The sequence below is a fragment of the Pogona vitticeps genome, chromosome 12 (genome assembly GCF_051106095.1).
Source record: "Pogona vitticeps strain Pit_001003342236 chromosome 12, PviZW2.1, whole genome shotgun sequence".
Taxonomy (NCBI): Eukaryota; Metazoa; Chordata; class Lepidosauria; order Squamata; family Agamidae; genus Pogona; species Pogona vitticeps.
Window position 1 is genome coordinate 16,492,717 of NC_135794.1, and position 27,862 is coordinate 16,520,578.

At 44.1% G+C, this 27,862-nt stretch overlaps 1 protein-coding gene across 2 annotated transcripts in view; it reads right to left on the minus strand.

Annotated features, from left to right (window-relative positions):
* The window catches only part of ANKDD1A (ankyrin repeat and death domain containing 1A), a 42,633-nt gene extending 15,349 nt beyond the window's left edge, over positions 1–27,284 (minus strand). The window contains exons 1-9 of one of the 2 annotated variants that reach the window (XM_072982180.2): positions 27,141–27,284; positions 15,651–15,754; positions 14,993–15,091; positions 12,767–12,865; positions 8,370–8,474; positions 6,886–6,984; positions 3,172–3,270; positions 1,798–1,896; positions 1,443–1,541 (exon numbers count right to left, since the gene is read on the minus strand). In XM_072982180.2, coding sequence (XP_072838281.2) covers positions 1,443–1,541; positions 1,798–1,896; positions 3,172–3,270; positions 6,886–6,984; positions 8,370–8,474; positions 12,767–12,865; positions 14,993–15,091; positions 15,651–15,754; positions 27,141–27,174 — 837 coding nt within the window. In that variant the 5' untranslated portion in view covers positions 27,175–27,284. The remainder of the gene's footprint in view (positions 1–1,442; positions 1,542–1,797; positions 1,897–3,171; positions 3,271–6,885; positions 6,985–8,369; positions 8,475–12,766; positions 12,866–14,992; positions 15,092–15,650; positions 15,755–27,140) is intronic. The other variant, XM_078380900.1, reaches the window with a different exon arrangement.
* Positions 27,285–27,862: the final 578 nt, after the last annotated feature.

Here is a 27,862-nt window from a genome sequence, read left to right on the forward strand (position 1 = left end):
GCCTAGTCAAGTGCAAACAACCGTCAGGTACCTCGCATCACAACAGGGGTAGCTTGTAGCAATACATATTTTGCCTCCCACGGGTTGAATTTATTTGTCCCTCATTTACTGTGAGAGTTGCTGCTAAGCTCAGAGGGAAGACGGAAGGCTGAAGTGGGTGATATCACAGGCCCTGCTGCTCAGAAAGTCCAGTGGGGTTTTACTCTGGAACCTGGCTCCACTACAACATGCTCTGCACCTGTGGAAAGACACCTCCCATGGCTTCGTGGGCTCTCAAGTTTTCAGGCACACATCTCATTCCTCCCCTTTCTAGCTTTTACGCCGGACATGACAGGGACGGTTAATGGTGGGTCCTGCAATTGTATAAAGACTACCAAAGATTTCTCTGGAAGTCACAGAAGCCTTCCAGAATATTCCTCTTGACCCCCCCCCCCAAAATGCCCTACAAGGAAGGATCATACCTCCAAGAGGCAAGATTCTCCAATATAAAAAATTGCCCCCTGCACCTTGTTTTGTTGCAAAAAAATCAAAATTTCCAGAATCCTGTTTAGTTATGCTGATTTAACTGCAATGTGTAAATTGCAGTAGCAAATAAAAGCCAGTGAGTTGCCACTTTTATCCATCGTGGTCCATCAACTCACACGATGGGTGTAGTATGACAGATATAAGCTGCACTTTGTGGCAAATTAATTCACCATTGCAAAGTTGCACTGTTACACTACTGAATGCTAGCATATCTAACCCAGGGGGGTTCCCAAACTGTGTGCCACGACTTCATGGGGCGCCATGGGTAGAGCTATGAAGGCTATAGAGAAGAAAGCTATACAGCTCCTCTAGAACGTTCATAGCTCTATGTCAAACTGGACCCGGAAGCCCCATACCTTCCTCTCCTCTCTCCATCTCTATGGTCCCTGATAGAAATGCTTGTGGGGTGGACTTCTGAGTTTTGTGCATCAGGACCTGGACGGAGATATTCAGGGGCAGGAGATGGGATGGCTTTGGGGGGCAGTCAAGATCCTGATCCTGGGGGGAGAGAGAGACCCCTGATAGCCCCCCTCCAAGCAAGGGGGGCCGTGGCCAGTGGTCAGGAAATCAAGGGAGCTGCGAGGCCAAAATGTTTTGGAACCACTTAACTAACCCATAGGATTCGGGCCTTTTTTTTGGAAAAGAGAACTCTCCCATCGTTTCTGGTTTCACATGAAGGCGTGTGTACGCACTGTCCAGTAAAATGAGATGTGAAATGAGGTGGGTTGGACACAATCCCCAGTCGTCTTCTGAACTGGAGAAATACAGGTTTCTCTGTCTTTTTTCTGCGGTGTGGGGGACAGGATGGCTGCTATAAAGGAAGCCCGGCTTGATCCAGTCCATAAATGTTTCTCCCTTTTCCTCTCTTCAAAGGCACAAAGATGCTCCCCCGGGATCCACACCGAGGAGCCACTTACGTAATTCTGCGCATCTCTCTGGATTCCCGCATCAATAAGGATTCTGGTCATGTCTTCGTAGCCATTGAGCGCAGCGTAATGAAGGCAGGTCATCTTTTTCTAAGGAGGAGAAAAATCTTCAGGCAATACACTCCCAGAGATGAGGAGACTCTGGGGGCTACTCAGAAGCCCCTGCAAGCCAACTGGGGCCCCCAGCCCACATAATACCTCACAATACTGGAAGACATTAGCCAGGTAGCTTCAAACTGCTTTAATGAGAGCAACGCTTCCCGTTCATTGGATCTCTTATTTGCAGAGATATTTGGCCTGCCGGGGAAACCAACATGGAAATCCCTTCCTAACGCAGTTCACTTACTTGGGTTTGCACGTTGACATCACAGCCAGATTCCAGGAGCAACTTTACACACTCTTGATGGCCCCCTTCAGCGGCCAAGTGCAGGGCAGTCAACCCTTCCTGGCAAGAGGGAAGGAAACACAAACACTTGTTTGGCTTAGAACCCTACAATAATGGAGTTGGAAGGAGCCTATAGAGCCAGCCATCCGTTCCAACCCCCTGCTCAAGGCAAGGGACCAAATCAAAGCAGATCTGACAGAGGGTTGTCCCATGCCTCTAGTGTTCAAGCGCTCACCACCTCCTGAGGTAATGGGTTCCACTTTCATGCTGCTCTAACAGTTAAGACTTTCCCCCTGATATTCAGCCTAAATTTGGCTTCCTATAGCTTGAGCCCATGTTTACATGTCCTGCACGTTGACCAATCCTGTCCCTCCTCTGTAGAACTACCACTGCTTTCAAGTATTTGAAAAATGCTATTATATCCGCCCTCAATCTTTTCCCCCCTCAAAGCCAAAGATGTCCAGTTCTTTCAGTCTTTCCTCCTAGGGCTTGGATTCCAATCCCTTGATCATCCTTGTCGCCCTCCTCTGAAATTGTTTCCTTTTGTTAGCATCTTTTTAAAACGTGGTCTCCAGAACTGGACACAGTATTTGAGGTCAGGCCTCACCAGTGCCAAATAGAGGAGGGCTATTACCTCAAGGGATTTGAAAACTATTATTTCTGTTAATCAGCCCAAAATAGAATTTGCCTCTTTTGCAGCCACATCACACTGTTGGCGCATCTTCAGCTTTTGCTCTACAACGACTCCAAAATCTTTCTCACTTACCCGTATTTTTCGCTCCATAAGACACACCTTTCCATAAGACGCACCAATTTTTTAAGAGAAGAAAACAGGAAAATATAATCTGTTTTCTTCGCTCCATAAGACGCACAGACTTTCCACCCCCCTGTTTTGTGGGGGGGAAAGTGTGTCTTATTGAGCGAAAAATACGGTATATTAATGAGTCAAGTATCCCATCTTGAAACCTATGCATTTGTCTTTCCCCCCTCCCCAGGTGAAGAACTTTTCACTTATCCCCGTTAAATTTCATTCTGTTGTTTTCAGCCAGTGCTCAAGCCTATCGAGATCTTTTTGAATGTTGTTCCTGTCTTCCAAGGCATTAGCTATCCCACCTAATTTTGTGTCACCTGCTTTTAATCCATCAAGGCAGGAGACGGACCAACCAGATTGCATATGCTGCACCAGGGCTGGCTCTCCAATCCTCTCTCCCTTCCCGTAGCTTTGGCAGTTAGATTATTTTGATGCTTGTTCAGTGGGGGGGAGAAGGGACTGGGTTTAATGTAGCAGAAAATACTGTGTCAGATGCAGAACCTCTTGAGAAGTCTTCTACTTACTGCATTCTTCTCATCCAGGTCCATTCCAATTTCTATAAGCTTCTGCAGCACCCCAGCATGGCCATTCTTGGCAGCTAAATGGAGCGCTGTATTTTCATCCTGCAAACACGACATTCAGCATAAATAAAAGGGAGAGCTGCTGCAGGTGGAAGCCCCATCATTAGGGCAGTTGCATGACATCCTTGACATAAATCAAAGGGTATGGACAGGTAGAATCAAATACATATCACAAACAATGTGGGGAAATGGTTTCCGATTATGCATATCTAAGAAAGAAATTAGCAAATGGAATTTTGCAAATATTAGCACCCTTTTTGTTCTCTTTGTTTGTGATGTGGCAAAGGGGAGGACCAGCCTGGCCTATCTGTTGCTTAAACAAGGGTGCTTCCTTCCTAGCCAGAAAGAACTCTCATCTCCAGTTGCCACAGAATAATGAAACAAAACAAAACATCCTCCATCTTGTCTTAAGTCAGTATAGTTCTTCGTTAGAGAGAGGTTAGTTACACAATGAGTCCTCTTCTCCATGATGTCTACTATCACACCCCATGCATAGGAACCCACATTAGTGACTCTGTAGGCAAGTTTAGGTTTCTTTCCTCTTGCACTATCCCTTAATGGCTTTCCTGAAACCATGTATATCTGTATTATACTTCTATGTACAGTGGTGCCTCGCATAACGTTTTTAATTGGTTCAAAAAAAAAAAACCTTATGCGAAAAAAACTTTATGCGAAACACCATTTCCCATAGAGATGCATTGGAAACCGGTTAATCTGTTCCAATAGGCACGGATTGCCGTCCTTAAGCGAAAAAACCCATAGGAAACATCGTTAAACGATACAATGTATCCTCCATTGGAATGTATTGTAGCTGACTCAATAGGTTTCAATGGCTTTGCGAAGTCAATTTTTGCAAAATTAAGTGTGTCATAAAAGGGTCCAAAATGGTTTTAAATGCTTGGATTAGCTTCTGCACCCTCTAAAACGGATGCAAAAGTTAATTTGGCTTTGATCTGACTTTTCGTTAATTAATGGTGATTTTTTTTCCCCCAACTTTTGACAGCTGTCAAAATCTGACAGCTCCATTATTTCCTATGGGGGAAGAAAAAATTCACAAAAAATTAATGAAGACTCAGCAACTGTTCTAAATTCTTGGGTTCGTTAGAGGACCCCCTAAGTTGTGTGCAAACCTGATTTGGCTTTGATCTGAACTTTCGTTAATTTTTTGTAAATTGTTTTCTCCCCCATAGGAAAGCATGGAGCTGTCAGATTTTGACAGGTCCATTGGTTCCTATGGGCCAAAAAACAAAAATTCACAAAAAATTAACGAAACGTCAGATCAAAGCCAAATCAGGTTTGCACATGACTTAAGGGGTCCTCTAACGAATCCAAGCATTTAGAACCGTTTTGGACCCTTCTAAGACACTTTTTAAATTGAAAACAAAAAAAACGTTAAGCGAAGCAGGGGACCTAAAACCAAAAACGTTAAGCGAAGCATGGTCCCAAAAACGCTATGCGAAAATCGCCCATAGGGAAAAACGTTATACGAAGCACAATCTGCCTCTGAAAAAATAAACGTTAAGCGAAAAAAACGTTAAACGAAGCAAACGTTAAGCGAGGCACCACTGTAATTATGAGTTTCTGGGACTGCTACTCCAGTTTAAATAGATATTAAGGATGAGCTTTGTGTCTTTTAACAAAAGACTCGAAACACAAAAGAGGTTCTTTCATGTAATTTGTGTTCTTTTCTCAATTGCCAAAAGAGAGACTCTTTAAAAAATGAATGATTTGTGTTTACAAAAAGGGGTACACAAACATTTTGTGCTTCATATTCCTTTCATGTAACCTTTCTTTCACCCTTTGTCAAATTGCCTAAGAGATTTTTCATACAATAGTGTCAGCAGAAGGACTATCACTGGGGGGAGTGGGAATTTTAAACCTGTAGAGGGGTCTAGCAGCCAGTGAAGAATATTTTTTTCTCCAGTCATTCTTGGTGGGTCGGATTGCTGTGTTTTGAGCTCCGGGTGCCTTCTATATTGGATTGCTGCCTGCCTGCTTCCATCTTAGATCCTTTCCCTGCCCACTTTTTAGCTTTTTCCCTTGATTCTTGGGTGTACTACTCCATTTCTTTACCTTATTTGTGTTGCTGTCAGGCAACCTTCCTTGGGATTATTGTTTAGATCCCCTCCTTATATTTCTTTTGCCCCCCCCCCTTTTTGGTTTGTTCATTTCTTTTTGGTTCTTTGCTTTACTGGGTTATTTTTAATCTAGACGGGCTGCTTGCTGGCCTCAAGGGAAGGAAAAACTAGCTATCAAGTGATGGTGTTGAGAGAAATCTCCCCATACTTTAGGGGTTTTGGCTGGGGAGCTTCGATTGTATTCTTTGCCTTTGTTTCCTTTCTTGAATTTCATGGCTTTTAAGAGAGTAAGTGTGTCTGTCTTTCTATTTTGCTATCTTTCCCCTTTGACTCTTTCACTGATTTCTGAAAATTATTATTTATTTGATATACAGTGGTGCCTCGCTTGACGACGTTAATCCGTTCCAGCGAATTCGCTGTAGAGTGAAATCATTGTCAAGCAAAATAAAAAAACCTATAGGAATGCATTGAAAACCGTTCAATGTGTTCCAATGTGCGAAATACCTCAGCATCCAGCGAAGATCCTCCATAGGGCGGCCATTTTCTGCTCCCTGTCTTTCGAAGAATCCATCCCTAACACAGCGGGGAGCCATTTTGTACAGCTGGTGGCCATTTTGAAACCCGACGATCAGCTGTTTTCTGATCGTTGTTAAGAGAAAAATTGGTTCCCAAAGCAAGGAACCGCTCAACGTTAAGCAAAATTCCCCCATCTAAACATCATTAAGCGGATTCATCATGGAGTGGGGTAACCGTCCAGCGGGGCACCACTGTACTGTATACTTACTCTGTTAAAGGGGTATATTTTTGTTTTTTTTCCCTGGGAGGTGTATTGTTTGCTTCTTGGGGCTGTCTGGGCCAGAGGGGTGAATTATGTGACTTTTCTAGTGTGCCATTGGGTTGTATGGACATTTCTCCCTTGTTGTTCTTGGTCCTGTGTTGTTGGTTGCTTTGGTTAATAAATGTCTGTGTTTGAAGCATCAAGTGGCTGGCTGGCTTTCTGGCTGCTTTTTATCTGCTGGGCTGCCCAACTCTCTGTTGTATTGGCTGGATGGTTATGAAGTCATATTCTCTTTTTAAATGGTTGTATTTTAACTTGGTTGGTAGATTAGTTTTTTTGGCATAGATCTGATGATGATTTTTCTTCCTCATGCACCGTTGCCTGCTTTTCAAGTGGATTGGTTCTCTGTTGCCTTGCCTGTGCTTTTTTTTAAAAAAGTATTTTCAAATGTGTCTTTTGGAGTGCCAAAAAAACATAAATGGGGAAATAGGAGACAAAGAACTCAAAAGAGGTTTGACCCTTCCATATAAAACAAAAGCATACAGAATTATGAGCATGAAGGAAATGAAAGAGGCCCTCCCTAAGAACCTGAAACGAAAGAAATATGAAAAATGTTACTGCACACATCGCTAACAACCAAAACTCAGCATTCCACCGCATGCTGCCAGCATAAAGATGGAATATTTTTATAGCCTTCTTTGTTTGTAAGCTTAATGTCAATGCTTCCTCAATTGCTTTTAAACGGAAAAACAGGAGTAAAATGCAATCAGTAGGCAATAAAATTCTTAGCCCTTCATTTACCTTGTCTCTGATGTTGCGAGTACAACCTGAACCGAGCAGAAACTCCACCACTCCTAGCTGACCGTTCTCTGCAGCTAAATGAAACGCAGTTCGATTCATCTTTGCAAGGACACAATATTGGAGGGAGGGAAGGGAAGAGGGGGCAAAATGCACTGTGATTACTGATGATGTTGAACCTTTAGTTTTGTGCCAACAAGGTGGCAGCTGTCAGACAAAACATCAACATTATTTCATTTTGACAGAGTTGGACGGAAGACAGTTGCGCACCGACGTACTCCTGGCTTCGCTGAGATCCAACCAGAGTAGGTGAGAAATTCACACTCATCTGGTGAAGAATAATGTGTAATGTAGATGACGATCGAACTTCAACAAGTTCCCTTTCAGAGCGACAACTCCCAGATTCTGGTCTTTCCGGTGTGTGTGGTCCTAATCTTTCTGGGGATGGGGAAAGGGCACCATGATAATTAGGAGATGATATCTAAGGCCTCCACCCCTTTTGAGTGAGGGATTTTCTGTATGCCTCCCTGACCCCTCTCTCAAACCACTGATCTTCTCGGTCCAAAATGAGTACATTATGGTCAGCAAATGATTATCCTTTGTTCTTCAAATGAAGGAACACTGCTGATTGTGGTCCTGAGGAGGGGCAATGGCCCTTTCATCCATCCCCGGAAAGATTAGGACTACACAAACTAGAAAAGACCACTGTTAACAACCATTAACAACCCATGACAGTGGGTGGAGAAGGACTGCAGAAGTGGGATTATCCCTCACCCCCAGTCCTTTGTCCTTCTAATGAGCCTATTCAGGCCAGGGGGAAGGGAAACCAGCCTGGAGGACATATCATGGATCTCCTTGGGCAGGCTTTCAAGTGGAGTACAGCATAATTTGGAGTTTTTATAACCTTGCATGGCGCCTGTGGTTTGAGTGATCCGGAAGGACTTCTTCTGGGCTGGGATGACCGTCAGTCTGTCTAGCACTAATCAATTGTTCCCTCCCAGTTTTGAAATCAAACAGCTCCTTCCCCCCCTCTGCTGAGCGTTTCTTTCCCCCCCTCTTTAGTTTGTTGAAATCCGCAGTCTGTTAGTTTGTTGTTAATCTGATCACATTTCTAAGTAACGAAATCTTTTTGCTATTTCTTCTATAAATGTCTCAAAGTGGATTGTCATGACTCTGAGTGCCAGTTAATGAGAAAGGGGTGGGCTACCCGGGGAACGTGTAGCTATTCTGCTCTGGGAGTCTCTATACTCCACTGTATAGCTCAAAAGGAATTTCACCAGAAATTCAAAACTCGGCAACAGCATATGCCTGGCTGGTTGGGCCTTAGTGTTGCTCTCTGTGATATAAGAGTGTCTACATTCAGCCCTGCACCACTATTGTGCATTACAGGGGGAAACTATATGTGTTGTCTTTTAAGGGAATTCTCTCAGCCATTACTCATCTCCTCAGTACGCTTCTTGACTCATTTTGGTCTCAAGTTTGCCCACCTTATCTTTCTTATCCAGCCGCACATCCTCCAGGTCTTCCAAGATGAACTCAATGACCTTGAGATGACCTCTTTGGGCTGCACAATGAAGCAGGTTGCGGCCATTCTGTAAAAGGAGAGGAACGGGGTTCAAGTTCTGAGGAGAAAGCCGAATAACTGTGGGTTGCTGGTTTGTTTTTTCCAGAGTCAAAATAAGCTCCTGCTTCCTACTTTCTCCTCACCAGACAACACAATGATTTGTGGAAGAACTGTGATGGGTGGGAAGGTTTCAGGTTTATGGGAAATAAAACCCTCTGCCTCTACGTCAAGATTCAGAAAACCAATGTCCTGGATCAAAGACAGGCACTCTATTAGGGCCAATTAAAATCCCACAAGAGGAGCAAACCTTCCAAATTCTTCATAGCTCTTTTTCAGATCTTGAAAGGTTGCTCATTTCCCCCAGCCTTTTAGCTGGTCTTAATAAAGGTACGTCCCGTCTACAGCATTTAGCGTTGTTTCGTTCTCATGAAAGAAGACAATTCACCTTTGGTCTTATACGCTAAATTACCGATCCAAATTCCTTATCCAGAGTATTTAATCGATATAGCAACATTTGAATGGAGGAATGCTCTACAACGCCAGTCTACGAGTTCTGCAGTGGTTGTGGGAAGTTTGTCCATGACAAACTTAAGCCGGTGAAGACTTAATTCACAACTTACTTGTTTGCCCAATTTATAAGGACTTAAGAGTAACTTCTGTTCAAAGAGGTAGGTCTTGCACTCAGTAGATCTGATGCATCTCTGATAAAGATTTTACTGGGAGATAGTGTAGCATATATTTCTGAAAAGGTACCCTGCTTAGAGCAACAGTTTTAAGAAGGAAATTTTTATAGTGAGGACAATCAAGCGTTCTTTAAACTTGACTGAATTGTGCTTGTTAGAATGTTGATTTTAGATGACCTTTAGTTAAGCAATGTATTTAATTATTTTATATTATTTGCATTTCTTTTGGAATGTCTAGGGCTATCCAAATAAACTTGACTCTTGTCTCTCGTCTCACCTTTGGTCTTCTATCTACTTAGAATTTAAAATTCTGAGCCCAGGAACTTGTTCTTACTGCTAGGTCAAAAAAATGAATGGAGCGTACAATGAATGAATGGAGGGTATGTGCATGCGTGTGGCCATTTTTTTTCTTGCTATAGTTGACTATAGCAACAACAACAAAAAAACACATAGTCCAACAACTGGGAGTCAAGAGATTTTGTCAGATGTATTACAAATCACACAGACATGTACCAGTAACTTGTGATCCTCCATCTGCCCGTTCTGGTTTACTTAAAAAGGACTGTCAGCTTTTGCTGTTGTTAAAAGGCAGCCTCGCTGAATACAGTGGGGTCTTGACTTAAGAACGGCTTGAGTTAAGAACATTTTGACTTAAGAACCACTCTCATAGGAAAATATTGACTTGACTTACATACTTAGATTTGAGTTAAGAACTGAAAAAAACCCACGTGGGAGGCAGGGAAAGTGCAAAATGTGAACTTTCAGTTAACTGTTGGCCAGTGAAAAGGCTGCCTGTCTGCTTCCTCACTCCTCCCAGCGTTTAGAGAGTGGATTGGGAGACAGTCTTCGGACTGCCTGGTACTGCCTGGACTGTATTTTCCCTGCCTTCCCTGAACCTTTCTTGACCTAAGAAAAAAAGAAGCAAAATATCCCCCTCTAGTGGTCGAAGGCAGAATAGCAGCTTCCCATTAGTTTCTATGGACGGAAAAGAGCAGATATGGATCAAATGGTTTTCAATGCATTCCTATGGGAAATGCAGATTTGACCTGAGAACTTTTTGACTTGAGAACTGCCTTCCAATACGGATTAAGTTCTCAAGTCAAGACCCAACTGTAATGATACTTGGTGTGGTGTAGCAGATAGAGTGATGGACTTGGACTCAGGAGGCCTGGGTTCAAATCCCTGCTCAACCATGAAAACCCACTGAGGGAGCAGAACTGGTAAAGCCATTCATAAAACATCCAACATGAAACCTCTATTAGGGTTTCTATAAGTTGGTTCTGACTTGACGTCCCATAAGAGAACAAACTGAATAATAGGCTTTGATGCCCATTAGAAGAGGAAAAGTGTGGGAATGAAGAACATTAATTTTTCTGAAAAGTCATCAAGATAATGAGTCTGGACAATTTCCAATTGTATTTTATTTCCCTTCTTTTAAAACCCTTTTCCCTGTTGATCTGGTTTTCTCATTCAACTAGCTCAAGAGCTTTTAAACTTAATTAATTAGATGGCAGCGGATAACAACATTATAATTCCTGTTAAAAAGGGCAAATGAATGAAGGGAGAAAAACATTGGCAAAGTCCAAGACAGGGATTATAGAAATGCAGGTGGCAGGCAAGGTATTGATCATCCTTTCCAGCAAATTCCGCTGTGCTCTTCTGCCTTCACGACTGTGAACTTTCCCCCGTCTTTCTCAATCATCACATCAATCCGAGTGCAGACAATCCCCTCAAGAAGGAAGTCCTTTTGTTGCATCCTTATCTTTTATAACCCTCATTTTATGTATCTTGTATCTCTTGTGTTACTCATTATGAAGGCATATACGGAGGTGTGTCTTCTCAGCTGTCTATGGTCTCCTGCTAAGGATTAAAGGCTCACCCCATGAATAAACACGGCCTGCCCACATAGGAGGGTCTGATGCTCTCTCTCAATGCCCAGATTCCTGTGGCTACATGGATGGCCACTTCCTTCTTCAGTGGCGTCTCCCAGGTGATTTTGCCCATGCCAAGCCAATGGGGAGTGGCTTCTTTGCTTCTTCAGCTTTCCAGTTTGGGACCCGTCAGGCCTTTGACCTGAGCATGGATGAACATTTATTGGAGAGGAGAGGGCAGGCGGGTTGTCTTCTCTCTGTACCTCTTATGTTTCAAGTCTGCTTCTTCTGTTCTTTTTACCACACCAAATCAAGACAATATTTCAAATTGTTTTAGAAAGTTTTCAGAGTGTTGCAAATGAAGAAGCAACACATGTACCAAATAAACGAGAGAGAGAGAGAGAGAGAGAGAGAGAGAGAAAATCGGCAAAGAGATGGCATTTCCCCCATTCTATCTCCTTTATATCTATTTACAGATGGCTAGTCAGATTCTTCGTTCTGCCTTTGAGGTCACCTCCAATTTTCTTCTTTCTCCTAACTGGAAAGAGGTGGGAGCAAATTGCTTCTCTATGATAGTTGCCAGCAGACTCAGCAAGTACGAACAAGTTGACATACATGTTGCTACAGGAATCTGGGTGTCGAGAAAGCATCAGACCCTCCTATGTGGGCAGTAGAACTTGAATAAAGAAGTTTAGGGATCTTCACCTCTTACTCTATCACTAAACAGGTTTCTTTAGATAGTGTATTTTCCCCCCACAGGGATTATGAGTGTTTATTAGTCGCAAACTCAGCACTAGGCTACCACACTCTGCAAATATTAGTAACAAATAATCCTAACACAAAAGTGTGAGACTGGGGGCGAGAGCAAAGGATCTCTCGCTGGAGTGCCATCCCTCCACCAGACAGTGGAAAGGGAGATTCAGACCTCGCCCCCACCAGCTCCCTGGAAAAGAGAACAACAGGGTACTGACACCCGGGACTTGGGAGAGGGAGTTGCACGGGTTAACGGTTGAGGGACCCATCCCGACGGAATTGGCAGGAAAGGAAAAAAAGAAAGAGGTGGAGATAGAGGCAGGGACAGTGGAGATAAAGGGGAGAGACAGCCAGTTGCCTCCAGGTTGGGAGTGGGTCTGGATGCAAGACCCAGAAGAGGCCAACTACCATCAGAGGAGAGAAATTCCCCCCCAGACCCTTCCTATTGAGAGAGAGAGAGGAGAGAAAGGTTGGCATGGAGGGTGGACGAGATGAGGAGGAGAGAGTGCCGGGAGGACCCTGGTTGACATTCACCCCAGCCAGAGATGCTGGTGGAACGACCAAACACAGGACGAGGACGATCCCTTATTGGAAGGAGTGGTCCAGGAGGTTCTAAAAGGTGATGCCATGGCAGACTGGCCGGGGCCATGGAACACTACCAAAACCAACCCCCTTTTGAACGATGCTCAGCTACCCCTGTCTGACCCATTGGCAACAAGTGAAAAGTTATGGAATGACTTTATAGACACTGGCTTCTTGTTAAACACTCCAATAAACCTTTCCCCTGTTTCAAAACTAAAGAAGCCTCCTGATTTTGTTGAAGCTAAAGGAGGACTAAAAATCAAGCCCTCACAAAAGGGAGCCTCGTATCAGCCCAGCTTACATAAAAAAAGCTACATATACACAAAGACAAACAGGACTATTCATAGAGTTTATGATGTTCAGCTGTCCCCGTCATGCCTCGGCTGTCATTGAACCGGTAAAGCTGAAAAGTCTGTATAAATTGGCCTCACCTTGTTTACACAGTGGATTTTGGCACCAGCATTGACAAGGATCTGAAGAATACGCAGGTGGCCAAACCAAGCTGATAAGAGGAGTGCATTCATACCAAACTGGGTGGTCAGAGAGAGAGAAAGAGAGAGAAGAAATATCACCTTGTTTCTGGAATAAATTTCCAGTTAGTGCAATTCCAGTTACCTCTTTGCCTATAATAAGGGGAGCATTCTTGAGAAACACGGCTGGCTGGATAGCTCAGTGGTTTAGGTCCGATTCCCCACTGCAAAGCCTATGAATAGAGCCAGCCTAGGTGGCCTTTGGCAAGCTGCACAGTCCCAGGGCGCCCCCAGAAGAAGGGAAGGGTGAATGACTTCTAAGTCTTCTCTGTCATAAGTTGGGTTGCCATAAGTCATAATTGACTTGGCATGGGAAATTATTATTATTCTCTAAAGACAGTTGCAACTTTGGGTCTACCTCCTCACTTACTTATCCATACATGTTTATGAATGCATAAACCACCCTTCAACATACCTATTTCCTTGCAGCACTAAAGCAATAAAAATAACACCAGTGAGAACAAAGGCAAGCATAGGACAGCAGGGGAAACATCATTAAGACAACTAAACCAAATCCAAGTGAAACCAAACAGCAACAAAAATTGTGGTAGCTCAGAGATTTAAAAAAACTAATTTCTGTGAGAGTTTTCATGAATTGCCATCCATTTCTTCAAGACACTCTTGCAACATGTGGACCATAGGTTTATAGTGAGCATGGTGATAGAGGCTTAACCATGGGTTAAAAAGTGTTGGTATGGGACTAAGTTGAAGGACAAATGCATATTGATACCTGGTTTTGATTTCCACGGTGACAATCCTATAATTAACAGGAAGGAACTTTCAAGGTGTTGATAACATCAGCATCCTGGCAGCTCACACTGAATGTTCACTACCTGTGTTATTAATGCCAGCATCTTAGGAACTGAACTGAAATCCATGAACGCTCACACTGAGATAAACCTCACAATACTTTTGCTTTTAGTTTGTTTTGTTGTGTTGCTGTTGTTGTAGAAATGGATTAACACACAGAAATGGACTACAGTGGTGCCTCACTTGACGACATTAATCCATTCCAGCGAAATCACTGTAGAGCAAAATCGTTGTCAAGCAGGGGAGAAAAACCTATTGAAATGCATTAAAAACTGGTTAATACATTCCAATGGGCTAAATACTTCATCATAAAGTAAAGATCCTCCATAGGGCGGCCATTTTCCGGTGCCTGTATAGTGAGGAATCCGTCCTAAAAACAGCGGGGAGCCATTTTGGAACCCGACAATCAGCTGTTTTTAGATCATCGTCTAGCAAAAAATCTGTTCCCGAAGCAGGGAACCAATCAATGTGAAGTGAATTTTTCCTATTAGAACATCGTTTTGCGATCGCAAAAACCTCATCATCAAGCGATTTTGTCATTTAACAAGGTAATCGTTAAGTGAGGCACCACTGTACTTATTTTAACAGCATAAGGACATTTGTACCCTAGATTTGAAAACTTGGGCATGTGCGAGAAAGTCATTGGCTCTAAATGGATACCGTTTAGAGTCATGAGTACAAAGTAGTGAGTACACAAGTGGGGTGCCACCACCAAGAAGGCCTTCCCCACACATATGACTTGCCTCTTTTCGGCCTGTGAAAGAAGCCACAAGAGGGCCTTTGAAGACATGTGCCTCATTTTGGATTCTATTCAGAAAATAACTGGGAGCAACCCTCACACATGCAGCATGCCACAACCACAAAATACCCACAAAGTAGAACAGATCTCAAGTCAATCCATGCCAAAAACATAAAAACAGCAGCTATATTTGCAGACTCAGTTTGTCACATGGAAAATCATGCCCCTCATTGGCCACAAATCACGTCTACAGGGACTTCTTGGCTTATAACAATTTGCCTGTAAAAGTGACACAAAATCCTGACCAGCAGGATTTTGTCCAAAGTGTAACAACAAATAAATGCTTTGTGATCGGCAACAAACAAGCAAACAGGAAACAGCTTTGGCAGTCATGAAAGAAGGAAAGGGCCCAGTCTACCTCCTGAAAATAGCAAGAGACATGTAATGTGTTCATTAGCAATGTCTTATTTCTGAGCTCGTCATTTACATCATCCACCGAAGGGGATGCTCCCTCATGGTACCAATTGCCAAATATTTAAAAGGTCAGCCACACACGTTGCATGCCTGCCTCGGCTTACATTGTCCTCGTCATTGACGGAGGCATCATGCTCCAGAAGAAGGCGCACCGCCTGCTCGTGTCCTGCTCCAGCAGCCCAATGGAGAGCGCTCCTTTCTATCTGGAAAGGAAGGGAGAGATCAAGCAGAGGAAATGGAAGGAAAAACAGGCCTGACGTCAGAGCTGGGAGGGACAGCCAGAAGCAAGCTGCCCTCAAGCTGATTTTCTGCTCTCTGCAGCCCGCTCCCTGCCACTTTCCACATTACAGGCAGCTGCTTGGTCAGAAATGGAGGGAAATGCTTTTGGTTAAAGGTATTTTCAGATTCATCATTCCCATTAGATAGCTTACTGGTTTAGGTCTCTGGCTGCAGAGACAGAGGTTGGGAGTTCAATTCCCCCAATGGGCCACCTTGACAGAGGCTGGATTCCATGAACCACAGGGCCCTTTCCGGGTGTGTAGTTCAACAACTACTACAACAACTACTACTCAGACATCAGAAGTTTAGCACTGGGCTGTTCTATTCTGTAATTACAAACATGAAATTAAACCTCACGTAAAGGAGCTTCCCTCATCTATTTATTTTCACAGAACACTTCACTTGGCTCCAGTGCTGAAGAATTTAGATTTGAGGGAGAAAGGATGTTCCAGGGTCCAGAACACACAGGCAATAAGCACTTACATTATTCTTGGCTTTGATATCCACTCCTCGCTTGATCAGCTCTGCCATGCGTGCCGTGTCATTCCGCCTGGCTGCATCATGGAATTCTTTCTCTGAGATAAGCACTTGAAAGAAGAAAGGGGTGTTAGCAAGCAGACATGATCCTGCGGTACATGGTTTTAAACAAACCAAACTCTCAACCAAGGCTAAGAAGCTGTTTAGCTCATCAAACACTGCTAAGCGACAGCTCCCACAAGCTGCAGTCTCATCATGGCAAATGGTCAGAATGATTTGGGTGTCAGTACAACATTTGTTGAGAAAGCCACAAGTTCTCTCCCCCCCCCCCCCCGGCATGTTCTGCCCATGTTGTCGCGTACAGGGAGCTATCGTGGAAGGAATGACCAGCACAGAGATTTCCGAATCTAATCCTGCCTCGAAGGTGGTGTTAGAATGCAGTACCAACCAACCTGGCAGTGAAGCCAATCCGGGTTTTTTTTAGCCTCAATTTTAAAGGAGCTACCAAAGTCGCTGGAACAAAGGTTGGGTGGGGTGGGGACGATGACACAGATATAGCCTTCAGCACCCTGGACAGCTCCTGCAAAATTAGACCCTGCATGGATTCTCTGTCCCTATGAAACTAGAAACATCCGTCTCCCCTGGTGCTGACACATGTACGAAAGTGATTTGAAGAAGGGAAGCAATAGGCAGAGAGAAAGCCAATTCCTCTCTTATCTCTCCTAAATCTACGTAGAGATCCACAAAATGAACCGGTTCACAAAATGCATTCGTTCTTTGAAGAATGAAAATAACAAGAGTCAAACTGTGGTGCTGGAAGGAATACTAGGCCAGGATGGGCTCCAAAGGGTGAGGCCACCTCCATGGCTCCTAAATGCATCAGAGGACCCTAGGGTCTGTCAGCACTTTGTTTGCAAAGGGGACTCAGGTGTTAAAAGAGGCAAAAGGATAAAAAAAAGATCTTGCCATCTTCTGCCTTAAGGAGATCCATCAAAGAAGCTGACACAGAGATAGTTTGGAAATGTTTTCTGACTTCAACTCCCTACAGTCCCTAAAACAGGGAATCGTGGAGTTGTCATTTTAAAAAAAACTTTCCCAAGCTCCCCCACTGTTTCCAATGGCCTGCAAAATTCTTGAGAACAAAGCAAACAAACAAAAATGCCACCCTCTGTCTCAATCCAATCCAAAATTTAAGTCAACATTCTAATAAAATTTTTCGGGAGCTTCTCTATAGGAAGAGCAAGTAATCGTAGCTTTTGAGCCATACTAAAACTAAACTATCAAGAATGTTCAGTGCCTTCCAGTTCCTTTCCCATCTAAATAATGTTGAGAATGTGCATTATTCAGTCGTCATGTCTTAAAACATTTACACACGTTCCACTGAGATTATTTGATTGCAACATTCCAGCCATTCTAGATGGCTCATCCATTCAAAATTAAGCAGCTTATGATCATAGCAGAAATGGATTTTCAGATTTTTTCCTCCCAATTAAATATTTCAGTCCAACTACTTATGTTTGGGGGATTCTCAGTGTGAGGACAGAGAGATGGACTAGTACTCTGGGAAACAGGGTTTGAATTCCTGCTCAGCCATGAAAACTCACTAGGGGTTTGGAACTGGTAGAACCATTCCTTAAACATCTCACTTCCCTTGAAAGACCTATTAGGGTTGCTACAAGTCAGTTCCAACCTGATGGCACAGAACACACACACACACACACACACACACACACACACACACACACACACACACACACACACACACACACACACACACACACACACACACATTTTGGGGGGAACTTTCAGATTTAGAACAACACATTCAGCTGGTATTTGTACATGATGTTGAAAGTGAACTGGATCCTGTTGCTAACCCTAATGAGAGTAGACCAATGAAATCAAAGAAACTTGGTCTACTCTACTTGGGTGTGGGACTAACAGTTTCAGCACAATACGCTTCTACAATGTTTGTTTATTAAAGGGATGTCAAATAAACATGGCAAACTGGTTTCCTTCAATTTAGGACCATGTAAAACTTTCCATGGTTTCAGTTATTTCTTTCTTTGTCATGGCATGCTAGCAATGATCTTCTGCTATACTGTTTGCAATTCCACCAAACTTGCTGTACTACAAACTTAGAAAAGAAAATTCAAACATCCTGCAAGCATCTTTTTTCTGCACAAGGGATCCTGTACAGAAACCATGGGGAATCCCCCCCCCAACCCCACCATGGACTAAATCAAGCCTGCAAAGGTTCAGGAGAAACTTCCTAACTGTTAGAGCAGTACGGTAATGGAACCCATCACCTCGGGGGGTGGGGGTGGCGAGTACATGCAAGAGAAAACGAGGCAACCCTCTGCCAGATCTGCTTTGATTTGGTTTCCTGCCTTGAGCAGGGGGTTGGACCCTATGGCCTTCTAGGCCCTTTCCAACTCCATTATTCTAGGATTCTGTCCTTCTGGCTGTAGTGTCTTGCTCCCAGATCCTTCACCACCCTGAGTATTAGAAGCAGAAATCTCCTCTAACCAGAAATGCTCAATGTCACAGGAAGAGCAACGCCGGAAAATAACCTCTATTGTGATTCCCAGGAACACCAGTGAGGTCCCTTCATGCATCATTCACCATTTCCGAGTGGCCCACTTAACGCAGCTTCTCCTCTGGGCAATTCTGGATACCATTTTCTGAACATTCCTTAATAATAATAACCATGTGCCATCAAGTCCATTCTGACTTATGGCTACCCTTTTCAACATTTTCCAAGTAGAGAATAGAAGTGGTTTCCCATTCCCTTCTTCTAGGGTGCCCTGGGACTGTGCAGCTTGCCCAAGGCCACCCAGGCTGGCTTTATTTGCAGGGGACACAATAGGGGATCAAACTCCCAACCTCTGGCTCTGCAGCCATATACCTAACCACTGAGCGATCCAAGTCAGCTGAACATTTCTTAAACTCCAGTTAGCTCCAGTAATAAGCTAATTTTTGGAATCTGAAGATATCGCCAGCACTTTTCTTCCAAAACAATGTTATTTGAACGGTATTACCCTGCATGCACCTCCTTGGAGATTCGATCCCGCAGATTGGATTGCGCTCACTGCTGAGCCCACCCAGCTTAGAGTTGTCTTGCCATAGTGTGTAAATGTTACTAAGAGACCATTCCACCAGGCTGAGGATCTTCAGGAGAAACCAAGTTTGAGTCCCCTTGTTTTCCTCTTTCCTCTCTTCCCCTTGTCCTTTTGTGTCATATTAGATTGTACACCAGTCACTGCAAGGACGGTCTCCCTTGGTGCAAACCTCAGCTATGAAATGCTGCAAGTTAAGGAGTCAGCGTAGGCATTTGCTATTGAACACCGGCTGTGTGACTTTCAATGCAACAGCAAATGTTTTTGCTGCTTCTTCAATCATGGCAATTCACAGCTACAATTTACCCCGATGGAGTTATGCTGGCATTATTTTTCCATTGGATTCTATGTACTGCAGCTATATTTAAAGCAGAAGAACCTAAGAAGGTAGGACATTGCTTTGCAATGACTCGGGCCATTGTCTCATCTAGGCCAGTTGCTCTTGTCGGAGATTTGCGGCTGCTCTCCTGGTTTGCAGAGTCTTCCCAGTTTCTCCTGGAGATAGCAAGGACTGAACCAAGAATATTCTGCACACAGAAACACTGACCTACATTCCCTCCTCTAATATACTTGTTTGCTGGCATCCGCTGTCGGGAAAGGCATGGTACCGCGCAGTTCCCTTAAGAAAGCAACAGAACAAAAGCCTGCTGTGTCCAAAGTTGTTGAGGGATACAAAGCTGATGACCTTCACTGTTTATACTCTTTGCTCTGTTAAACTATGAAGCCTTTGCCCTCATCCTGGTGGCCTCTGGAGATGGTGGACCCCCTACAGCCTGAGAACTATGGGAACTGTAATCCTAGTACAGTGGTGCCTCGCAAGACGATGTTAATTCGTTCTGCGAAAATCGCTGTCTTACGAAAACATTGTCTTGCAAAACGAAAAAGCCCATTGAAATGCATTGAAACCGGTTCAATGTGTTCCAATGGGCTGAAAACTCACCGTCCAGTGAAGATTCTCCATAGGGGCGGCCATTTTCGCTGCCTGTAAAGTGGGGAATCCATCCCTAAACACAGCAGAGAGCCATTTTAATTACCCAGCAGCCATTTTGAAACTGCTGATCAGCTGTTAAAAAAACATCATTTTGCAAAGAATCGGTTCCTGAAGCAGGGAACCAATCATCACAAAGCAAAAAACCCCTATTTAGACCATTGTTTTGTGATCGCAAAAATATCATTGTGAAACAGTTTTGTCATTTAATGAGGCAATTGTTAAGCAAGGCACCACTGTACGTATGTCAGAGGCACCAGATGTTGAGGAAAGTTGCTGTAATTCTTGTTTCAAACACGATTGCCTTCAGAAGGAAATCCTTGTCAGCTACAAGAGTTTACATACCTCTCAATATGACTCATGATTCATGTTTATATACTGTGCTGAAGTATGGATAATATAAACAGCCCTTTCCCTAAAAATAACTACAGTGAGAGGGCAGGGCTCAGGGTGGATTTAGCAGGGACTGCACTGGCTTTAGGTGGTAAAACAGGTTTTCATCTTTATTTCCTTGAATGGATGCAGTATTTTTTAATCATCAGTGCAATAGGCAGAAATTGAACAGATAGGGCATTGGGGGAAAAAATCACCTGCGGTGATCAGTATATGACAGAGAAGACGTTAAAACCCCCAATCTGATGTATTCATTATTGTATAAAATAGAAGTTACTCAAACTGGTTTCTAAGATACAAACAAAAAGCAATAAGCATTGAAACATATTTACAGCAAGCTAAAAATGAAAACCAGAACACTTCTGATTACAGTTTATGGGCATTGGCACTGAGCAGACGCAGTTCTCTTTCATAGAATCTTGAAGATGGAAAGGCCATCTAAACGGCCATCGGGTTCAACCCCCGACTCAATGCAGGAATGCAAATTAAAGAGTATCTGGCAGGTGGTTGTCTAATTTTCTTTTGAATGTCTCCAGTGTTGGAGCACTCACCATCTCTCAAGGGAATTGGTTCCACTGTCGTACTGCTCTAACAGGTAGGAAGTTTTCCTGATATTCAACCAAAATCTAGCTTCTTTTAACTTGAGCCCGCTCTTGCATGTCCTGCACTCTGGGATGATCAAGAATAGATCTTGCCCCTCCTCTGTATGACAGCCTTTCAAGTATTTGAAAGCTGTTATCCTATCAATCCTCTGTCTTCTTTTTTCAAGGCTAAAACGTGCCCAGTTCTTTCAGCCTTTCCTCACAGGGATTGGATTCCAGCCCCCTGATCATCCTTGTCGGCTTCCTCTGAACTTGTTCCAATTTGTCAGCATCCTCCAGAACTGGAACCAGTACCAAATAGAGGGGAACCAGGACCACACAGGATTTTGCTTTCTTTGTATGCCCTTGGCATGTAAATGCAAGGGATGAAGGAGAAAAGCTACTTAAAAAACAGACAGGTATTTGCACTACAAGAACTTTAACAGATATTCAAAATAAACAGCATAAGACCATGAGTCGTCTTGCAAAATTTTCTGTATTGCTACCATCAGGCAAGTATGTACTATGTTGGAAAATAAGTTCAGGAATTCCTATTGATCTTCAAGTCTTTTTTATCTATTGTTGTATGGCTGTAAGCCTATATGTGCTTAATAATAACAACTGTATGCCATCAAGTTGATTCTGACTTATGGCAAACCTTTCCAGAGTTTTCTAGGAAGAGAGTACTCAGAAGTGGTTTACTCTTCCTGTCTTTTGGGGTGTCCTGGGACTGTACAGCTCTCCCAAGGCTACACAGGCTGGCCCTTCTCCTACAGTGAGGAATCATATTCCCAACGTCTGGCTCCACAGCCAGGTGCTCCTTCTCACATGTCTGCCTGTGAGCAAATCAAAATGAATTCAGTGGGATTTAACATCTGAGTATGTCTTTCTGTGTCATTAAATCACTTCTGACTTTTACAATCTTGACAGATGTTGACAAGGCTTTCGGTATTTCAGATGTTCAAGGTACCCAGTGTGGGGTAAAGGTAAAGGTTCCCCTTGACAATTTGTCCAGTCGTGTCCGATTCTAGGGGGTGGTGCTCATCTCCGTTTCCAACCCATAGAGCTAGCATTTGTCCAAAGACAATCTTCCGTGGTCATGTGGCCAGCACTAGACACAGAACGCCGTTACCTTCCCACCGCAGTGGTACCTATTTATCTACTCGCATTTTGCATGCTTTCGAACCACTACGTTGGTGGGAGCTGGGATAAGCGACAGGAGCTCACTCTGTCGTGTGGATTCGATCTTAAGACTGGAGGTCTTCTGACCCTGCAGCACAGAGGCTTCTGTGGGGTAACGATGGACAACTACCCAATAGGCAAAGGTTCGAATCCTGACTCAAACATGGAAGCTCACTGGGGTGTATGGAACTGGTAAAGCCACTCCTTAAATATCTTGTTTACCTTGAACACCCTTTTAGGGTTGCTTTAAGTCACTTCTGACTTGATGGCACATAACAACAGATGTTCAAAGAGTACTTTATTATGACCATCGTCCAGCGAGTTTCCATTACAAGCAGAGATTTGGACCCAGGTCTTCTGACACTATCTACTACACTGTACTCAATTTCACATATGGGAGCCCTGTAAATACGTCTATAAATTCTGATTTGTCATCACTGAATATTTCAAATTAAAGAGGAGATATCATTCATTTTCGCAAAACTGTGGTGGCAGACTTAATTCATACATAGTTATTATATACGTAGTAGCATTGTACCTTCTTGGAATGAAATAATCTTTTTTTTGGAACTCAGAGAAAACATTACTTTGATCTACTATAGTGCTTCTAAATTATATGAAAGATTAAAATGGGAAATGCTGGAACTTAATATATTTTGAGGACAAAATAATAAACTAAGGAGGTAATAACACTCAATATTTATGTTGATTTTTACTTCTTATCTATGATAAATTCATACTCAAGGCAGCCTGAAGTAAAAGGGCAAATGACAATAAAAGAGAAGACAAAATCTTAGAATTGTATTAATAAATAAACAGCAGTAAGATAGCATTGTCTGCAGCATGATGCAATGTCTCCCACCTAAGCAGGACACCTCCCTTTATTATACATAATTATGAATACACTTTTAGCAAAGAATCAAGTAAGGATAAGAATTTGGATGCTATTTAGTCTTTGGAAGCAGCTGTTAGCTACTCTCTGGTGAACAGATACTGTTCTTGCAAACCAAAGGCAAAGGTGGGGGATATCTTTATTAGACCACTAAAAAAATTGCTAACATAAGATCACTTTCAAGCCCACATGGGTCTTCATCAGGTTGGCTACCAGGGAGCTGGGTTTGGTGCAGAAGAAACATAGAAGGTTCAAAAATCATGGGCAGACATACAGGCCCACTTCCTTTGTTTAATGCAAGTTCCAAAATGGGAGTTGAAAAGTCAACTCAGAGGCGGCGGTTTTCAGATTCCACATGGGACAATGTATATTAAAAAGACCCTCCCAATCTTGTTAGACAAAGAGCTACTGGTCGTTCTCCATCTTTTAAAAATATTTCTGCAATTTATATTTCGACAATTAAAGAAACAATTCTACATGATAACATAAGGGAGCAGTGTTGGTACTGTAAGTAATATGTGTTACTGTATGTTACAGGAATGGGGACATTGAGTTGTGGGACCCTCCTGTCAAATTGGACTTGAGTCACACCAGCGACTTGACTTGGGTATTTTTCCCCCCAATGACTCAGATGCAATTCATGACTCAGAATCCACCCATCCTCCCCAAGGGAGAAAAGCCGCCTAGAGTGGTCCTGACACGACCAGATAGGCGGGATATAAATAAAATAAATAAAATAATAAATAAAATAATAGGGACTTAGGATTCTGACCCAAAGACTTGCCAACATTCCTGCTATGTTACTGGTGATGCACATTACTGTCTTATTGTACGAAGCCAGAAGTCTGTTACTGTGTGTTACCGTAATGTGTGCTACAGGCACTTTAAAAGTTTACAGAGGAATTCTATAAGAAAAGGATGAGTCGCTCTCCAAATGTTAGACTACAACTCCTGTTAGCCAAAACCAGCCAAGTGAATGATGAGATTTACAGTCAGACATGTGTTGCGTGTGGCATAACCAGTGGAGCACCACACCTTCCTTACCTTTGGTATATTAAATGTAAAGTTTTTTTTAAACGCAGTTCATTGATTTTTAAAATATATGTGTTACATATCATTGTTATGATTACGTGCCATATACAGTGGTGCCTCGCTAGACGATGATAATCCATGCCACTGAAATTGTTGTTTAGCGAAATCATTGTCTAGCGAAAAGCATTTCCCCATTGGAATGCATTGAAACCTGTTTAATGCGTTCCAATGGGGAAGAATTGTCATCTAGCGAAGATCAGCTATAGGAAAGCCGCTTTGTGAACCACCGATCAGCCGTTTAAATAGCTGTCTTGCGAAGCTTAGGCCACGAAAATACTTGTTTTGCGAGCACAGAGGGAGCTGTCAAAATCATTGTCTAGCAAAAATCGGTTTGTGAAGCAGGGACCAAACATTGTCCGGCGAAATTCCCCAATAGGAATCACTGTTTTGCGAATCGCTATAGCGATCACAAAAAGTCAATGTCTAGCGAAAAAACTGTCATGTGGGGTAACTGTCTAGCGAGGCACCACTGTAATGCAGGATAAAAACACACATTTGATTTTCCCTACAAGTCAGATACAAGAGAAATTAAAAATAAGGGAAAATTTGTAAGAAAAAGGAAGAAGCACATGTGAAAATGTGAAATGAAGAATTCACATATGGAGTTGAAATAACATCTACACCCTGAACTGAACTGCATGTGAAAATCAGGCTGGCAACTGTTCCACAAGCTGCCTAGTCCCTAGTTATTTCCGGAAGAAGGGAATGGCGCGCCACTTCTGTGCATCCTCTGCTCAGAAAACCCAAAGTCGGAATTGACTTGAGGACACACAATTATCATTAACTTTTCACAAAAGTTTGACTGTCCAGCTGTTGTTTTGGATGGTTCCTTTCATTATATTTCCGTGCCTTGCTAAGAGCCAAACTGGACAATAGGTTTTACACCCATGCGTGTGTGAGCATGACGAGTTCTATGTGCTATCAAGTTTTCACCAATTCACAGTAACTCTAATAGGGCTTTCATGGTAAGTAAGAAGGAGTTGTGAACATCAGCTCTGCCCTCCACCCCTGGTGAATTCCTATGGCGGAACAAAGGTTCAAACCCAGGTCTCCTGATCATTGCCCATCTCCCTAACTGCTACAACACACTGGAAATACATATACATGCACAAATATGCACATTTATGTGTGTCGTGTTTCTTTTCCTTTTAAAAAATGTAAATAGCAGCTCCTTGAGGGGAAGGGGTTCAGCATGGGAACTGTAAGGCCCAGGAGACTTTGCCCCCATTTTATGTTTCTTGATGGAAATTTTGCTTTTGAACTTGCTTGTTCCAGCTTTGAGCAGAAGTAGTAACAGGGGAGGGGGAAAAAACACACACACCACATATTCCTCCCTGTGTGTCACAGTTCTGATCTTCATCCCCCCCCTCCGGTGCTGCATTATTTAAATTCAATGCAGACACACATTTAATATGTCACATATGGCCCTGCTTTGTAGGTCTTGTTAGGGGTAGGTAAAACCAGCCCTCATGGATCTGCCCTCAAACTCAATGAAGTCTCAGAGGAGGCGGCTTAAAGCAAATAACTGGAACCTAGGAAATCTGGCTCAACAAGCGCAAGGATCCGTTTGCACAAAGGTTTCGCTTCCCTTGAACTCCCAGTTGGTTGGAATTCAGCCATGCCTAAGCTGCTCCCGCTTCATTTGGGTCAGTGGCCAAAGCAGTTTTCCCATACAAACCTCTACCTCACCCTGGCTGGGTGTTTTTAAGAGCCAACCTAAGACCTGGCTCTTTAGGCAGGCCTTCCCTCCTGTCAATAATACTTGATTTTTTACTTTTCTGTTTTAATTTTCGTCTGTAATTTAATCCATCTTGAATGATACTAGTATCACTGATTTAAATTGCTGGTTTTAATTCTTTTGTGATATGTCTATTGTAAGCCGCCCAGAGTAGACGTAGTCTAAATGGGCGGGATATTAAATAAACAAACAAATAAACAAATAAACAAATAAACAAATAAACAAATAAACAAATAAACAAATAAACAAACAAACAAACAAACAAACAAACAAACAAATAAATAAATAAATAAATAAATAAATAAATACCTGCCCCTCCTCTTTCTACATGACAAGCTGACTCTATCATCCCTTCATCTACACCAGTGGTTCCTGACCTGGAGTAACCCAGATGCTCCTGGACTGCAGTTCCCAGAAACCCTGGCCAGCACAGCTAGTGGTGGCGGCTTCTGGGAGTTGCAGTCCAAGGACACCTGGGTTATTCCAGGTTGGGAGCCACTGATCTACACCAAGGGCAGGCAACCTCTGCAGCCCTCCCCATGTTGTCAGACCTCAACTCCCATGAGCCTTCAATGCTACCTGTGCTTGCTAGGGCTAATGGGAGTTGTAGTCTCACCTCAAACTCACTTGATTTTGGCTGACTTTGGAAGCAAAAACAGTCCTTGTTATAATTCCCGGGATGCTCCAGGCAGGGCAAGGAAAATAAAACCTGCCTGCTGAGACCGACGGCAGCCCGTCAGGAGTACCGGGCCAGATGGATCAAAGTCTGACTCAGTAGAAAACAACTTGCCAAGCGACTGCATTTCTGGAGGGTCACCACATGTTTCCTGTCCATGTGTTACTGGAAAGGGGTCCTGCCTGCTTCTCCCTATTTTCTTTCATCTCCTTCCTCAACCCACATCTTTGCAGTGAAATCCTCCACCTGGACACCTCTCTCGGGGCACGGGTGGACTACAACCCCCAGAATCCCCAGCGTGCATCGCCCATGATAAAGGCCTGTGGGAGTTGTAGTTCCCCCAAGTCCGGTGTGCCAAAGGCTGGCCACCCCTGCTCCGGGGTGGCCAGGTGAAAAGAGGACAGGGCTCCTCCTGCCCTGTGCATGAATACCTGCCCCTGCGGAGGCGCCCCCTTCTAAGCCACACCGAACAGACACAGGAGCCCCGGTGCCTTTGTCATTTGGCCACCACGGACCCCCGAGAGGGGTAGTTCTCCGCTTTTGGCCCTCCAGGTGTTCTGGACTTTAGCTCCCAGAACCCTTGGCCACGCTGGCCGAGAGGCGGGGGCTTCTGGGACATGTAGTCCAGCACACCTGGAGCTCCAGGCTGCGGAGCGGTTGCCGCAGGAAACGTTGGCAGTGCCGCCGGCACCGTGGCTCTCCCTCCCGAGGCGCCTGCCCTCCCAAGGCCTCGGGTCTCCCTGACACCTCCCTCGGCCCCGATCTCGCCTTTAGCGGCGCCTCTTTCCCTCCCGAAGCGCATCCTCCCGGAGAGAGCGAGCTCGCTCCTACTCACAGGTATCATCCTCGGATGCTAAGTCGTCCTCCATGCAGCCTCCTGGGCGCCTCTCGCTCGCTCGCTCGCTACCGGAGCATCCCTGCCGCAACCCGACCTTCTTTTGGGGGGGGGGGGCAGGAAGAAGAGCTCGCTTTCACACGACCCCAGCCGGGATTCGAACCGGCAGCTCGCCAGGGCTGGGCATGAGAAGAGCCGCTTCTCCCCGCGGTGCCCTCTCTGAGTAGCCCAGGCGCAAGCGGATGCCCGGCTCTCGCCGTGCCGGAGCCACTGGCTCGGTATCAAATTGCCCCCATCAGCATCTCTTCTTCCTGCTGCTTTTTCCTCCTCCGACGCCTCCTGCTTCTCTTTTCTCCTCCTCCCCAGAGCGGGGCTTATGGGAAATGGGCTAAAAATAGCCGGCTCAACCACGCCGCGGCACCGAACCGTCCGGCCCGGAGCGCCCATCCGAGCCCCCCCCCGCCCCACGCGCGCTTCTTCCGCGGCTCCTACGCGCCCCTCGGTCCGCATCTGCTCAGCGTAGCAGGAGAAGGGAGGGAGGGGACCGGCTTACGGAGCGCGGTGGGGGGGGGGAGAGAAGAAGCAGGGCTTTGCCAAAAAGCAGAAGAAGGAGGGGCTTTAACTTCTAGAGGTGACCAACTTGCTCCCCCGTTTTGTTTAACAAACAGGAACATCACAAAGGCAACGGGGGTCCTTGGACAACGTTCAAAACCCAAGGTGGG